The sequence below is a fragment of the Rhipicephalus microplus genome, chromosome 3 (genome assembly GCF_043290135.1).
Source record: "Rhipicephalus microplus isolate Deutch F79 chromosome 3, USDA_Rmic, whole genome shotgun sequence".
In the NCBI taxonomy this organism is placed as follows: domain Eukaryota; kingdom Metazoa; phylum Arthropoda; class Arachnida; order Ixodida; family Ixodidae; genus Rhipicephalus; species Rhipicephalus microplus.
In genome coordinates, this window is record NC_134702.1 from 171026001 (window position 1) to 171042113 (window position 16113).

General features: G+C 42.3%; 1 protein-coding gene and 1 non-coding gene across 4 annotated transcripts in view; one reads left to right on the top strand and one right to left on the bottom strand.

Moving 5' to 3' along the window:
- Positions 1-8624, bottom strand: part of LOC119167534 (uncharacterized) — a 66993-nt gene extending 58369 nt beyond the window's left edge. For all 3 annotated transcript variants that reach the window (XM_075890514.1, XM_075890512.1, XM_037419027.2), the window contains exon 1: positions 8388-8624. In XM_075890514.1, coding sequence (XP_075746629.1) covers positions 8388-8441 — 54 coding nt within the window. In that variant the 5' untranslated portion in view covers positions 8442-8624. The remainder of the gene's footprint in view (positions 1-8387) is intronic.
- Positions 3680-3752, top strand: TRNAM-CAU (transfer RNA methionine (anticodon CAU)). Its single transcript has one exon. It is a non-coding gene; the product is annotated as a tRNA-Met (tRNA).
- Positions 8625-16113: the final 7489 nt, after the last annotated feature.

Consider the following 16113-nt stretch of genomic DNA (forward strand, 5'->3'; position numbering starts at 1 on the left):
TTGGAAATTTCATCACTTTTTCCAATTTTTGTTCAGTATCACTTTGAATTAAGCAAATGATTAAAATAACAGATATAAAACTAAAGAAATAAAAATTTATTCGTGTATAAAAAGGATTAAGACCACTGAATCACATTGTGGTATACCTGCCTGCTCTTGTGTTGTTCTGATGCTATAAATAGCTTCATCTTTTAGTGGCAGGAGTACTGAATGGCACTCTGTCCGTCTGGAATACTGAGTGACACCCAAGTCGAACCGGTCAGGCACTCCCGATTTTTTTGTTTTTCATAAAAGTCGTCTCGATAAGCAGGAATCGAACCTACGACCTTCGAATAACGCGTTCGATGCTCTAACCACTGAGCTATCACAGCGGCCGTCCCTCCATCCACTTTTTGGGGTTTATATGTGAATTTAGAAGTAGGAGTGATAGTCAGCGCCATCTATAAGCCAAACAACGAGTGTGAAAACACTCTTATTCGCATGTTTGGCGTCACATAGCACGTGAACTTATTATGAGCGGGCAGCTGAATAATTGTCCCTCTTATACAACCTAAACACACCAAGTCTGCCAGTACGAGACCCACGTTCAATGAAATAAGGGAGAGAAGTGTATACCTAAGGGCTCGTATTTCCGTGTTTTAACACAATATTAATGAGATATAACAGACAGTAATGCCAAGGAATGTACAGGGGAAGTTATTAGAACAAATGGAATGTAAATAAGAAGAAAGAAGAAAGAAAAGTGGATGAAAAAATTACCAGCTGTGAGCAGGAATCGAACCTACGACCTTCGAATAACGCGTTCGATGCTCTAACCACTGAGCTATCACAGCGGCCGTCCCTCCATCCACTTTTTGGGGTTTATATGTGAATTTAGAAGTAGGAGTGATAGTCAGCGCCATCTATAAGCCAAACAACGAGTGTGAAAACACTCTTATTCGCATGTTTGGCGTCACGTAGCACATGAACTTATTATGAGCGGGCAGCTGAATAATTGTCCCTCTTATACAACCTAAACACACCAAGTCTGCCAGTACGAGACCCACGTTCAATGAAATAAGGGAGAGAAGTGTATACCTAAGGGCTCGTATTTCCGTGTTTTAACACAATATTAATGAGATATAACAGACAGTAATGCCAAGGAATGTACAGGGGAAGTTATTAGAACAAATGGAATGTCAGACTTGGTGTGTTTAGGTTGTATAAGAGGGACAATTATTCAGCTGCCCGCTCATAATAAGTTCACGTGCTACGTGACGCCAAACATGCGAATAAGAGTGTTTTTACACTCGTTGTTTGGCTTATAGATGGCGCTGACTATCACTCCTACTTCTAAATTCACATATAAACCCCAAAAAGTGGATGGAGGGACGGCCGCTGTGATAGCTCAGTGGTTAGAGCATCGAACGCGTTATTCGAAGGTCGTAGGTTCGATTCCTGCTCACAGCTGGTAATTTTTTCATCCACTTTTCTTTCTTCTTTCTTCTTATTTACATTCCATTTGTTCTAATAACTTCCCCTGTACATTCCTTGGCATTACTGTCTGTTATATCTCATTAATATTGTGTTAAAACACGGAAATACGAGCCCTTAGGTATACACTTCTCTCCCTTATTTCATTGAACGTGGGTCACGTACTGGCAGACTTGGTGTGTTTAGGTTGTATAAGAGGGACAATTATTCAGCTGCCCGCTCATAATAAGTTCATGTGCTACGTGACGCCAAACATGCGAATAAGAGTGTTTTCACACTCGTTGTTTGGCTTATAGATGGCGCTGACTATCACTCCTACTCCTAAATTCACATATAAACCCCAAAAAGTGGATGGAGGGACGGCCGCTGTGATAGCTCAGTGGTTAGAGCATCGAACGCGTTATTCGAAGGTCGTAGGTTCGATTCCTGCTCCCAGCTGGTAATTTTTTCATCCACTTTTCTTTCTTCTTATTTACATTCCATTTGTTCTAATAACTTCCCCTGTACATTCTTTGGCATTACTGTCTGTTATATCTCATTAATATTGTGTTAAAACACGGAAATACGAGCCCTTAGGTATACACTTCTCTCCCTTATTTCATTAAACGTGGGTCTCGTACTGGCAGACTTGGTGTGTTTAGGTTGTATAAGAGGGACAATTATTCAGCTGCCCGCTCATAATAAGTTCACGTGCTACGTGACGCCAAACATGCGAATAAGAGTGTTTTCACACTCGTTGTTTGGCTTATAGATGGCGCTGACTATCACTCCTACTTCTAAATTCACATGTAAACCCCAAAAAGTGGATGGAGGGACGGCCGCTGTGATAGCTCAGTGGTTAGAGCATCGAACGCGTTATTCGAAGGTCGTAGGTTCGATTCCTGCTCACAGCTGGTAATTTTTTCATCCACTTTTCTTTCTTCTTTCTTCTTATTTACATTCCATTTGTTCTAATAACTTCCCCTGTACATTCCTTGGCATTACTGTCTGTTATATCTCATTAATATTGTGTTAAAACACGGAAATACGAGCCCTTAGGTATACACTTCTCTCCCTTATTTCATTGAACGTGGGTCTCGTACTGGCAGACTTGGTGTGTTTAGGTTGTATAAGAGGGACACTTATTCAGCTGCCCGCTCATAATAAGTTCACGTGCTACGTGACGCCAAACATGCGAATAAGAGTGTTTTCACACTCGTTGTTTGGCTTATAGATGGCGCTGACTATCACTCCTACTTCTAAATTCCCATATAAACCCCAAAAAGTGGATGGAGGGACGGCCGCTGTGATAGCTCAGTGGTTAGAGCATCGAACGCGTTATTCGAAGGTCGTAGGTTCGATTCCTGCTCACAGCTGATAATTTTTTCATCCACTTTTCTTTCTTCTTTCTTCTTATTTACATTCCATTTGTTCTAATAACTTCCCCTGTACATTCCTTGGCATTACTGTCTGTTATATCTCATTAATATTGTGTTAAAACACGGAAATACGAGCCCTTAGGTATACACTTCTCTCCCTTATTTCATTGAACGTGGGTCTCGTACTGGCAGACTTGGTGTGTTTAGGTTGTATAAGAGGGACAATTATTCAGCTGCCCGCTCATAATAAGTTCACGTGCTACGTGACGCCAAACATGCGAATAAGAGTGTTTTCACACTCGTTGTTTGGCTTATAGATGGCAATGACTATCACTCCTACTTCTAAATTCACATGTAAACCCCAAAAAGTGGATGGAGGGACGGCCGCTGTGATAGCTCAGTGGTTAGAGCATCGAACGCGTTATTCGAAGGTCGTAGGTTCGATTCCTGCTCACAGCTGGTAATTTTTTCATCCACTTTTCTTTCTTCTTTCTTCTTATTTACATTCCATTTGTTCTAATAACTTCCCCTGTACATTCCTTGGCATTACTGTCCGTTATATCTCATTAATATTGTGTTAAAACACGGAAATACGAGCCCTTAGGTATACACTTCTCTCCCTTATTTCATTGAACGTGGGTCTCGTACTGGCAGACTTGGTGTGTTTAGGTTGTATAAGAGGGACAATTATTCAGCTGCCCGCTCATAATAAGTTCACGTGCTACGTGACGCCAAACATGCGAATAAGAGTGTTTTCACACTCGTTGTTTGGCTTATAGATGGCACTGACTATCACTCCTACTTCTAAATTCACATATAAACCCCAAAAAGTGGATGGAGGGACGGCCGCTGTGATAGCTCAGTGGTTAGAGCATCGAACTCATTATTCGAAGGTCGTAGGTTCGATTCCTGCTCACAGCTGGTAATTTTTTCATCCACTTTTCTGTCTTCTTTCTTCTTATTTACATTCCATTTGTTCTAATAACTTCCCCTGTACATTCCTTGGCATTACTGTCTGTTATATCTCATTATTATTGTGTTAAAACACGGAAATACGAGCCCTTAGGTATACACTTCTCTCCCTTATTTCATTGAACGTGGGTCTCGTACTGGCAGACTTGGTGTGTTTAGGTTGTATAAGAGGGACAATTATTCAGCTGCCCGCTCATAATAAGTTCACGTGCTACGTGACGCCAAACATGCGAATAAGAGTGTTTTCACACTCGTTGTTTGGCTTATAGATGGCGCTGACTATCACTCCTACTTCTAAATTCACATATAAACCCCAAAAAGTGGATGGAGGGACGGCCGCTGTGATAGCTCAGTGGTTAGAGCATCGAACGCGTTATTCGAAGGTCGTAGGTTCGATTCCTGCTCACAGCTGGTAATTTTTTCATCCACTTTTCTTTCTTCTTATTTACATTCCATTTGTTCTAATAACTTCCCCTGTACATTCCTTGGCATTACTGTCTGTTATATCTCATATATATATATATATATATATATATATATGTATATATATATATATATATATATATATATATATATATATATACACACAGAACTGCAGGATAATTTTACTTCACATAAGGGCCAATAACCCTCAGCATAATTAATATAAACTGATTGAGTTCACTGAAATATTTTGAACTGTGTTGTGGCACATGGCCTAAGCCTATTTCTATGCACATATTTCTACTTGGTCTCGCAAATTCTCTTCGTAAAATTGGTACTAAATGGATGGTTTGGTGTAAGTTGAGAGTTGTATTAAGGTAAAAACTTTGTACACCTCATCAGATAAGAAAAGTGATTTTCGGCTTCAACAGGAACGGCACACCAAGTCATGTGAGCAGACATTACACCTTTATGACAGCTTCATGATAGCACGGACCGTCAGAACTTGCGAAGTCATTATGAAGTCCAAGCAGTGCTTCCAATCCTGGTGGCAGTGCAAAAACACGTCAGGTGTGGAACGTTTTCAAGGAAAGAGGGAACTTTGGAGCACCCCTGTGTGTTGACGTTGAACACTAAATGTGGGATGTCATCCTTCCATTTGTGATCTTCGCATACAACACAGCCAAGCAAGAGACCACGCAGATTACGCCACGCCAGTTGGCCCATTGAATTAACCCGGCAACGAAGTTTGACGTTATGCAGCTGAGCATCACTGGCAAACAAAATGTTCATGTTGCTATATACTTGGAGTGCTTTGAATAATGGCAGCTCACCCACCAGCCTGTCGAGAACCAGCAAAAGATTGGCAGCTATCCCTACCCTACCATCATTGCAATCTCAGATGACACAACATGGAGTATCAACCTGGTGACCATGTCTGAGTCTGCGCACGAATTTGACAACGTGGACCGAGTTTAAGGCTTCTACAGAAATCGGCAAGCGCATGAAGACAGGGACAAGAAGGTGACACACAGAGTGCTACTTCCAACTAATATATTTACCATGACACAAGCACACCGTATATGTAGTTTCTTCACTCATGAAATGGTAACGGCGCATGCTTAAGAACTACAGTTTTTATCATCTTATTCTTACGCTCTCTCGCTTTTTTTGCTGTGACAATTACAGGCTTTGCTAGCGTGCGCAGGAACTGGGCAAAAAAGCATAGGCAGCCGATACCATGCAAGCTTTTGACAGAATTCATAGATTCTTTCAAAGGCAAAATCGACTGGGAGAGGAAGGTAGCATGAAATGAACAAGGGTACAACAAAATCTGGCCAGCATAAATGAACAGGAACAAAAAACCACAAATGAGGCGTAACAACGGAGGTCGTCAAAAGGTAGAACTGTATTTGTGATTCCAACTGAGCACTCGCCACCTAGCGGCCGCAACAGAAAACGGCACAAACGATGTCGACCTTGAAAGGAAATATGTTAGCATGTTGCTCGCATTGAGAAACGGCTGCATACTTCCTTTATTTTCGCCATGCCGCATGTGCGAGCCTGAAAAAAAAAGAAAGCAACGATCGTGTAGGAAGTGCTAGCTGGTCAGATGGGGCGTTGTTCAAGTAGCAGATTATTAGATCATACAGCTTCTCTAAGGGGAACACCCTGTTCGAACTTGTCACATTGTAGAGAGTGTGATTGCATGCCTTTGCTGTTAGATTCCAGGGTTCTAAAAGAAAATGTTGCGCGAGAAATTGAAGAATTTATTAGATCTGGTGAGAGAAGCATAGAGAGGCTCTACGTCATGCTGCATGCCACTGAAATAGATTTCTTGAGCGCCAGCCAATAAATCAAATCCTGTTTGGCCCCATTTAGATTTTGACCATGTGAAAATTTGTAGGAACATATAGGTGTGTTTTTAAATAAATTCCTACAAGTGCCTATGAATGCCTATTTTCAAAATCGGTGCCTACATGAATGCTATTTAACTTCAACTTTTGCTTTCAAGTACAGATGGAGATTGGTATTCATGTTACCAGGCAAAATTGAGCTTTCAGAAGGTGCAACCTATACTCCATCTCATAAGTTTCTTTTAGCACTGTCAAGGCTAAAAAGCCTCTTAGCCAATAGGAAGGCAGATTAGCCTCTTTACATGTATTCATTCATGTCGCATCGTCTGCTCGGCATCTCCCTAGCGTGTTTTCGCATGCATAGGGAACAGGATGTGCTTCTGTGCAGCCACAGGAGCGTCATCAGAGAAAAGTAGAGTGGATAAAAAAATGATGCGTGAGGTCTTTGTTTTCTTTGCATTTACTTATTACACAGCTCTTCACTAAAGGTCACATGAGAAATTTTACTTAGACACTGGGAGCTGTGTGCCCAATTAAATGAAAAGATTTGCACCACCAGAATTTTTTGATTGGCTCATTACAAGCCGTCATAGCATAATGCCAGGAGTTGAGCTTCAAACCTTTGCCAATTGCCCAGTGTAGACTTCGCAAGCCAAATTATTTCCCTGCCGTCTTCGATATCGAAGTAAGCCAGAGCCGGAAGATCACACGCAAGGTTACATTCCCATGACATGCGCATGCCAGGTCATGCATGCAAGGGGTGTTGTATCGTTTCGATGTTTTCTGTACTGTACTGCCTGTTTCTATGGGATGGATCCCTGTATGAGAGCACGTTTGGAGAGGATGGCATCCATCATGCATTCTACCACGATACACAGCGTCGCTTTGCTGACATTGCTCTAAGGGACGATGCACCAGAAACACGCCAGGCGTTGTAAGGGCTGGCATCGCGGCACGATGCGAGAACACAAACGCAAACAAAATGGAGCTAGCTTAGTCTCGCATCTCGCTCAATACGAAGTTAAAAAAAATGACGTGACATAGAGTCCGCTTGTATGTTTTAATATTTCTGTCAACCTTCACACTTCTATTCAGGCAACAGGTTGCACTAATTACACACACTGCCTTGAATAATTCTCGCATGGTCGCGTACTACTTCGACGTACGCAGAACAATTTCTTATTTTATACGTCACTAGCACCATGTTGGGGCGTGCGCCCATGAGATAGAAGGCCAAGTGGTGTTCCGTCTGATATTTCGCCTGTTTCTGGTGTGCGCAACATTGCAAATCTTGGCAGACGAGATCGTGAGTGCCCAGTGCATACATAGCTCGTGCCTGCTCGAAATTCTAAAACCTGGTGCAGGGCCCTTTAAGGTGTTAAAGACTTAGGATAAGTTTACCCTGTGCAGTTAGACCAAGTAATTATGAGGCAAAAAGATCCTTATGGTGTATTAGTGCTCTGGCTATTGCTCCTGTGTTGCTCTTCTCAGCCATGCCAAAAAGAGACCAAGGAGTGTGTTTATTTGACGGTGGACACTTGACTCGCAATGCTGGACAAAAAAAAAGTATTCTGCAAACTCAACAGCAAAAAATTGCATGGCAATTCTAAATCATTAGCATCATAAACTAAAACATTTCTATTTGCTTTCTTATCATAGACACAGCTCCCACACAGCTCTGAAACAAATTTTTTCCAAACTTTTAGTCATAAATATTAACAATATCACTAGTAATAACATGCTCCGCCATTTCCTTGTCTTCTTCATATATAACTACGCGATATACTACTTGCGAGCAGGCTACCGATCGCAGCGCCGCAAACAGCTTTGACCCTGTTTGGGTTTCGTTTTAAGAAGCTCATCGCAGGCAAGGTTCCTTTTGGCGTTGCATAAATGGTTGCCAGACTGGGAGAGTCAGTGTTGCCAGATTGCCGCTAAATTTGACTGCAAAAATTTTTTTGCAAGTTTTTTTTTTTTTTGCAAAAGGAACCTTGCCCTCATCGCGAACACTCATCTGTTCTAGTAAACTCTACCTTCAAGCTGAGACGTCACACCAGATGTTTTCATGCCTTTGATAATTCTCCTCAATCGTTCCGCTCGGAAACTACAATCAACGGCTTAGAGCTTGGCTTAAGTCGTGCACATTTAGCCGAGCGATGAACTCCGACGAGAAGTACCCCGATCACGAAAACTTCTCAAGTTGAGGACGGTGCTTCTCAAAGGCTTGAAATCACTTCGTCACCCAGCAGCGATACACTGAGCAGCTTGTTTTTTCTCGCGTGACAAGTTTTGAAACACTACTTACATCGTATTGTCCGTCGGTGCTCATAACGTCGTACGTAGAGCTAAAGGACAGCATGATGATGGGACGAAGTTCTCCGTTTTCTAATGTCTTTCTCAAGCGCTAGCCTAAACGTAGTGCGGGAAGCTCGAAAAGACGACTGGCGCGGAAAATCTTTGCACGGTGATGATGCGAGCGTCTGCACCACGTCTTTTCTAGGGCGGCTCGGCGCACAGATTCACGTATCGCGGGCGCTGCCATCTTGGTAACCTTCGCATCGTAAATAACAGCGTTGCCAACTCGTAAAAAAGTTATGAATTTCGCGCTAAATACCGCTCAAAAATGGCTATAAACGTCTTGGTTTCGGAGAAGGCCCAAAATAGATATTGTGATGAGATTGGTTTGGCCTCTGTAATTTACAGGTGTTGTAAGGCTTTCGACTTGAATTGAAGCGACTATATTGTTATAGAGCCCTTATGCAAAAACAAGTTCATACCTCCTACTTCAAGACGTTATTTGGATGTTTTATACAAACGCGCGGGAGCGACCTTACCGGCACCTGAAGGGAAGCGTTGGAAATGTTTACCTGCGGATCTTTCCGCCAGGGGAGAAACAAGCGCTAGATAAGGCAGAACTTTACCAGCCGACATGTATCGTCACTACTAAGGTTTTCGTTTTTCGCATTCGTCACTGCCCGAACTTTGCTGATCGCGTGGCTTCCCACCAATGCGAAGTCACCGCTTTGAAATATGCTGTCTAAACGTATTGCCTGGTAGTTCTTGTTTTGTGTCAAGCAGCGCCGTTCTTATGAAACTCGATGGCCGCGCCGAAACGCCATAAGTTCACTATACTGTAAGGTAACGTTCGATGATTCATTATTTCTCGAAAGGCGACGCTGCTCCCAGTGCACACTTGACAACTGACGAAAAAACAACCGCAGCCGAAGAAAAGCGGCGAACAGATGTAAATAAAGAACAGATAAAGAATATATATATATATATATATATATATATATATATATATATATATATATATATATATATATATATATATATATATATATATATATATATATATATATATATATATATATATATATATATATATATATATATATATATATATATATATATATATATATATATATATATATATATATATATATATATATATATATATATATATATATATATATATATATATATATATATATATATATATATATATATATAAGGGAAAGAGGTGTATACCTAAGGGCTCGTTTTTTCGTGTTTTGACACAATATTAATGAGATGTGACAGACAGTAATGCCAAGGAATGTATAGGGGAAGTTATTAGAACCAATGGAATGTAAATAAGAAAAAAGAAAAGTGGGTGAAAGAATAACCAGCCGTGAGCAGGAAGCTGGCTACTAACCTGCTCACGACTGGTTATTCTTTCACCCACTTTTCTTTCTTCTTATTTACATTCCATTGGTTCTAATAACTTCCCCTATACATTCCTTGGCATTACTGTCTGTTAGATCTGATTAATATATATATATATATATATATATATATATATATATATATATATATATATATATATATATATATATATATATATATATATATATATATATATATATATATATATATATATATATATATATATATATATATATATATATATATATATATATATATATATATATATATATATATATATATATATATATATATATATATATATATATATAGATATGTTCCTTCTTGGGCTGTTTGTCAAACTGCTAATAAAACTTCCCCAACTCTCCTTTGGCTACTTGCGAGAGAGCGCCCAAACGCGAAGTTCGTCGAGATAACGTCGATGGGCACCCACATTCCTCCCAAGTTGACTCCGGCGCCGAAGTTTCAGTTGTACCCAGTACGTTTTCAGGCATCCCCTCGAAGCTTCAAAACACCAAGAGTGAGTTGAAAGGCCCGGGCAACAACATACTGCCGGTCAAATGCACTTACTTCGCTACCCTGTCGTGGCATGGCAAGTGAACCAAGCAGCTTCTCTATGTCCTAGCAACCAAAACGGGGTGCTAGGCTTCCTGGCAATCCAAGCCCTCAGTGTCTGAATGTTGGTCGACGAAGTCTCGAGGACTTCACAGCCCTCCGAGGACTTCGGACACTCCCAGAAGCCTACACTATACCAGACTGCAACCCAATAATGCTACGCCTTTCTCCAAGTTGAGCAAACCTCGGCGCATTCCACTCTCTCTCTCCGTGATGTCGTCAACACTGAGCTAGACAAGCTGAAAGCAGAGGGCGTGATTCATCGAGTAGAAACATCCACTGACTGGTGTGCTGGACTAGTTGTCGTCCCCAAGGTTATCGACTGTGTGTGGACATACCTCAACAAGGTGATGCTTCGAGGGGGCGACGTGCTCTCAACAGTGAAACAATGCCTTGGATTGCTTGGTGAGGCAACAGTTATCTCCAAGTTAGATGCCACGCCAAGCTTCCACGAGGTCAAGCAGTCCCTCTAGCCCCAAGAATTAACCACATTCATCACCCCGTTTGGACACTATTGTTTTTCCCGGGCTGCCGTTTAGCATCACGTCTGCACAGGAATACTTCCAGCTGCAGATGTCTTGGATCGTGGAAGGCCAAGAGGGTGTGGTGAACAAGATCGACAACATCCTCATTTCTGAGAAGACACGTTCCGAGCATGATTGCTGTCTCCGATAAGTCATGGACCGGCTAGCAAAAACAGGAGTCGCGTTCAACTGTGCGAAGTGTTCGTTTGCCACTTCTAGTGTGAAGTTCCTGGCCGTCGTGGTCAGCGCGGAAGACATTTCTCCTGACCCAGACAAGGTGGCGGCCATCCAAGCCATGAATCCACCTGAAGATGTTGCAGGATTTCGTCGTCTCCTAGGTGTTCCGGTGTTCACAATTTATTAAAAAATTGTGAACACCGGAAGCCTCTTGCCACACGTTTCATTGGTGACAACGCGGATCAGAGCACTGCTGCTCATAAACTTTGCCTGGATGCGGGGCTTGGCGCAGCAGTCTGCCTTCTCCGAACTAAAGAAGCTGATGTGCTCAGATCTCTGCGTGGCTTGGTACAACAGCACATGCAATACTACGATCTTGACTGACGCCAGCTCCTACGGTCTCTGGGCAGTACTTCTCCAAGAACAACCGTTCGGTGACCGAAAAAGAAGCTTTGAGCCCCCTGCGTGGTGCAAAGGTTCAAGGATTGCGTCCGTAGACTTAACTTCGTCCTTGTGACGAATCATCAACTGCTAGTGGCACTCCTGGGGTCCATGAGTGTTGATTTATTGCGACCTTGGATCCACAGGTTTCACTTAAAGCTCATGAGCTTCCAGTACCAAGTACTCTACGTACCGGGGAAGCTGTTATCAACTGCGGATAAACTTTCACCCGCACCACTGGATTCTCCTTCATCCAACTGGCTGAGTCAAGTCGAGCTCTTTGCCCAAGAAGTCATCCGCTCCTTCCATGACATCGTCTCTTCACAACTCAAGCACCTACGCCAGGCTTAAGCCAATGACAGCGAGTACAGTCTGCTGCTTCAGTACTGCGCCAACTGCTGGCCTCGACAGTCTTATTTGCTTCTCCATGAGAAGTAGTACTGAGAATGTCAAGGGGACCTCAGCGCCTGTGAGGGACTGCTTCTAAAGGATTCCCGCATCGTTGTTCTGTCTGCCCTTCAGCACCCGATGCTAGAGCTCCTTCATTACGGGTATCAAATAATCAACCGATACAAAGCTTTAGCTCTGGGGTCAGTCTGGTGACTGGGCATCAACGACCAGATAGAAACACTGCTGTTGAACTACTCCGCATGCCCCGAAACCAGACTGCAGCGCTGGGAGCTTATGTTGGCGTCAACCACTCTAACTCTGCCTTGAGAAGGGGTCGGCATCAATCTTTTCACCTGAACGACTAAGACTTTGTTTTTTTGGTGGAAGTCATCAGCCTGCGTTCAACCGCACCACCTGCGGTCATCAATGCGATGAAGAGTGCTTTTGCACGACATGGGATTCTGAGGCTTGTGCACAGTAACAATGGTCCTCAGCATGCTGCAAAAAAAATTCTCTGCCTTTGCAGAGTTCTACTGCTTCTGCCACGTCACTAGAAGCCCCTTTTTTTCCGCAGTCAAACGGGGAGGTGGAACGGATGGTGCGGAGAGTCAAAAACCTGCTGCGGAAGGCAGATGATCCCTACCTGGCACTTCTAGCATATCGGTACACACCAGGTGTAAATGGAGCGAGCCCTGCTCGGCTGCTCATAGGTGGACACCTACAGACACGGCTGCCGAAGATGTTGCAACTGCTGGAGCCAGCTCGGCCTCTTTCAGTCCCATACAATCAACGTGACTAAGACAACCGAAGGCACCAAGCGTCATATTTCAAGCGAAGGCACGCCGCTCACACCTTGTGGCCTCTGCAGGCAGGAGAGCGAGTCTGGGTTCAAGACGTCAACTCCCCAGCGACAGTGTTGGAACCAGCTCAACGCCGCTTTCCCACGTGGTGGAGACTCGGTCAAGGATACTCCAGTGCAACCGGAAGCACCTGGTGCCAATGACAGGACATCCTGGGGAACTCACGGCCAGCCCGCCTGCAACACCCGTGGCAGCCCAGACTCGGACTACACTGTCAAGACCTGAGGCGATCAGGGGCTGACCAAGCAACCCAAGACGAGCTCACGAAAGCACCTCCACTACAGAGGAACCTCAGGGTTGTGCTGCTATGCCACGCACGTCGCGGTCCAGCAGGAGAATCTGCTGACCGAAATGACTCGACCTGTGAACATTTTTTTTTCCTTCAGCCCAAATGTTTTGGTTCATGTATTATGTCCTAGTTTATTGTGGGGGAGGTGTAGTGTGCGGCAGTACTAGTAGATGGCTGTTTTGTCACTTGCCCGATGCGCTCGACAAAAACGGCTTTCCAGTTGGGAATCATTTGCACTTCGAGCCTGGAGATACTATTTCCAGCAAGAATTGGCATTTCCAGCTGGGAATGGGGAATTCTCCACCTGAATAGCCGTTTCCAGCTAAAATCTAGGCTGCAAACCCAATTTTCGGCTAGAAATGGACATCCCATTTTCATGTGGGTTTGAAAGGCTTACAGAAAACTTTTTATATGTTCTCCATGAATGTTCAATGTGCTGTAGAACACATAGGTTACTGTTATCTACACTTACATCACATTTTCAGCCAGACTCCCCACATTTTAAAACTTCGTAAAGACAATGCGCTTACACGTGTGGGAAGTTGGTATTCTTCCAGGAAGCATGGTTAACAGAAGTGGACGCAGGGAAGAATTTCAGCCACTGAATTTAAGGGCGGGGGAGGGGGGGGATCAGGCTGGTTGCTTGAAGTTACACCGATGAGAGCGTAGTCATGACTACTTCATTTTTACTAGCACGAAAACCCTATCACAATATAAGTACTCTTAACCCTTTAATGCCCACTGTATCATATACATTGAATATAATACCTCAACAAAGCTACGAAAATCTACTGTAGGTGTCATGATGAGCAACTGTAGCCGATTTTACATGTCATGAAGGTAAAGTGACTTACATATTATACGATAGTGATTAATCATTTCCATAATTAGTAAGTTATGCCTCAAACAAAATTTCATTTATATTTTTTTTAAAATGAACAATACAAGATGAGTAAAAACAGTCAGCATTTTCTCTCAACTTTTCTGAAGACATAACTGCTCATGGTCATAACAGAGTTAATGAGAGCTCACAATAGTCCCACTCATATGTCCTGATTGGTGATAGGAGATGGGAACCACTGAAGAAAGGGGAGTACTGACACAGGCTAGGGGAAGGGGGGCCTTTAACCCTTTTGCCCCGCCTCTGGATCTGCCAGAGAGTAGATGATGATCGGCATGGTACCTCTCAAAGGTCTGTAGTTGTCTCTCTTTTGAGTTGCGAGAAGAGACCCAACTAAAAGCTTGAAAACTTCACTCCCGACATCGGTACCTCTCCCGGCGTCGCTGCTGCAGCTGGTGTCGTGCCCTAGGAAACCTCCTTCTGTGCTGTATGTATTTTCGATGAGTGAACACCCTGTACGTGTTATCCTACCCAACGATGTTCAGGCACTAAATGGGCTAACAAACAGAGATATCTCCTAGGGAGCGTAAAAGACAAGCGACTAATTTCCAAGCCAAAACAGAAAAACTGGTATCGTAATACTGCCACATGCATTTTCTTGAGACAGCACATGACAGGTCCTGTTCCTGTTTCACTAGGCTTCTTGACACAGCATACTCTGTCATGAGACACCCGAGTGTTAAACTATATGCTCATGAATTAGTTAAAATGTTCACTTCGGTCTCTTTATGCTACCGACCCATTTTCACTTGTTCAGTTCTTCATTAGAACTTTTGGGTAATACCAAAGACGCATGCACTCTGCAAAAGTTTTAGATAAGTAGACATAGAAATGAAACATAGCATTGCGGTGCCATAGGTTGTCGATACAGAGAGTAAATTAATGGTCTTCGTCTCAGCCCGGCTATTCCTGTCAAGCTCCTACATCCGTAGCCCTTTTCATCTAGTTATTTTTGAAAAAGTCTTTCCAGGATGCCCATTTTTAAGTGATTGATTAGAGTGGTACATTACATAAATGATCGAAGAACACTGGGAGTAATATAGTAAAAGCTCGTTAATTCGAACCTGAAGCAAACTACAAAAATGGATTAAGCAGAGCTCGAATAAGCAGGCATGCGCTAAATGAATGGACAGTTCACCACTATCCGTTTGCGGAACCCAAAGAAGACACCTGTAGACTCGTTATTTGGAACTAGGAACTGTTCCACACCCACAGAAGGTGATTTTATTGTAAGTTCATGGTTCTCTAACAGCAACCAGAATTAATTGCTCAATCAGTTATATGCCAGAAATAAGCACAAACATGAATTCATATCAGTAGTGAGCCTTAATATGAAAATATGTGATGCTATCTAAGCTCCACAACATCTTTATTTATTGCTAGAGTTAATTAAACCAAAATGAAAAGTAATCAGTAATTTAAATCTCCTTGGGCATCTTTTGTTGTGACCCCATGACAATCTTATGCAGGTTGCCCGTGAGATCCAGTGCAGCATCCAAATTATCATTTGCCAATAAATGCTTCAGTTTCAGTGTTTTTCATAACTTGTAAACTTGGTTTCGTTTTGCAAAACATTTTGATCCCTGTGGGTCGACTTTTATGTGGAGTGATGAAAACAAAGGGCAATCAATATGAGACTTTACTGCATTGTTCTTCCCGTAAAATTCACAACCACCAGTTTTTTTTTATTTGATACATAGTTTGCTTCAATATATATATACAGTTGCAGTTGAACCTTTTCATAAGAGATGGATGGGTAGAAGAGTCACCATTGTGCCTACAATAAAATACAGGTTGACAAGAAAGTGCATACGAGGTACCCTGCTTATAAGAGACATCTCATATAAAAGACAAGAATCGATGCTCGGAGCATGTTTTAACTGTGTGTGTGTGTGTGTGTGTATGTATGTGTATATATATATATATATATATATATATATATATATATATATATATATATATATATATATATATATATATATATATATATATATATATATATATATATATATATATATATATATATATATATGTGTGTGTGTGTGTGTGTGTGTGTGTGTGTGTGTGTGTGTGTGTGTGTACGCACAGTGCAGTCAACTTAAAAGTGCCGAAAAATTCCATTGTTA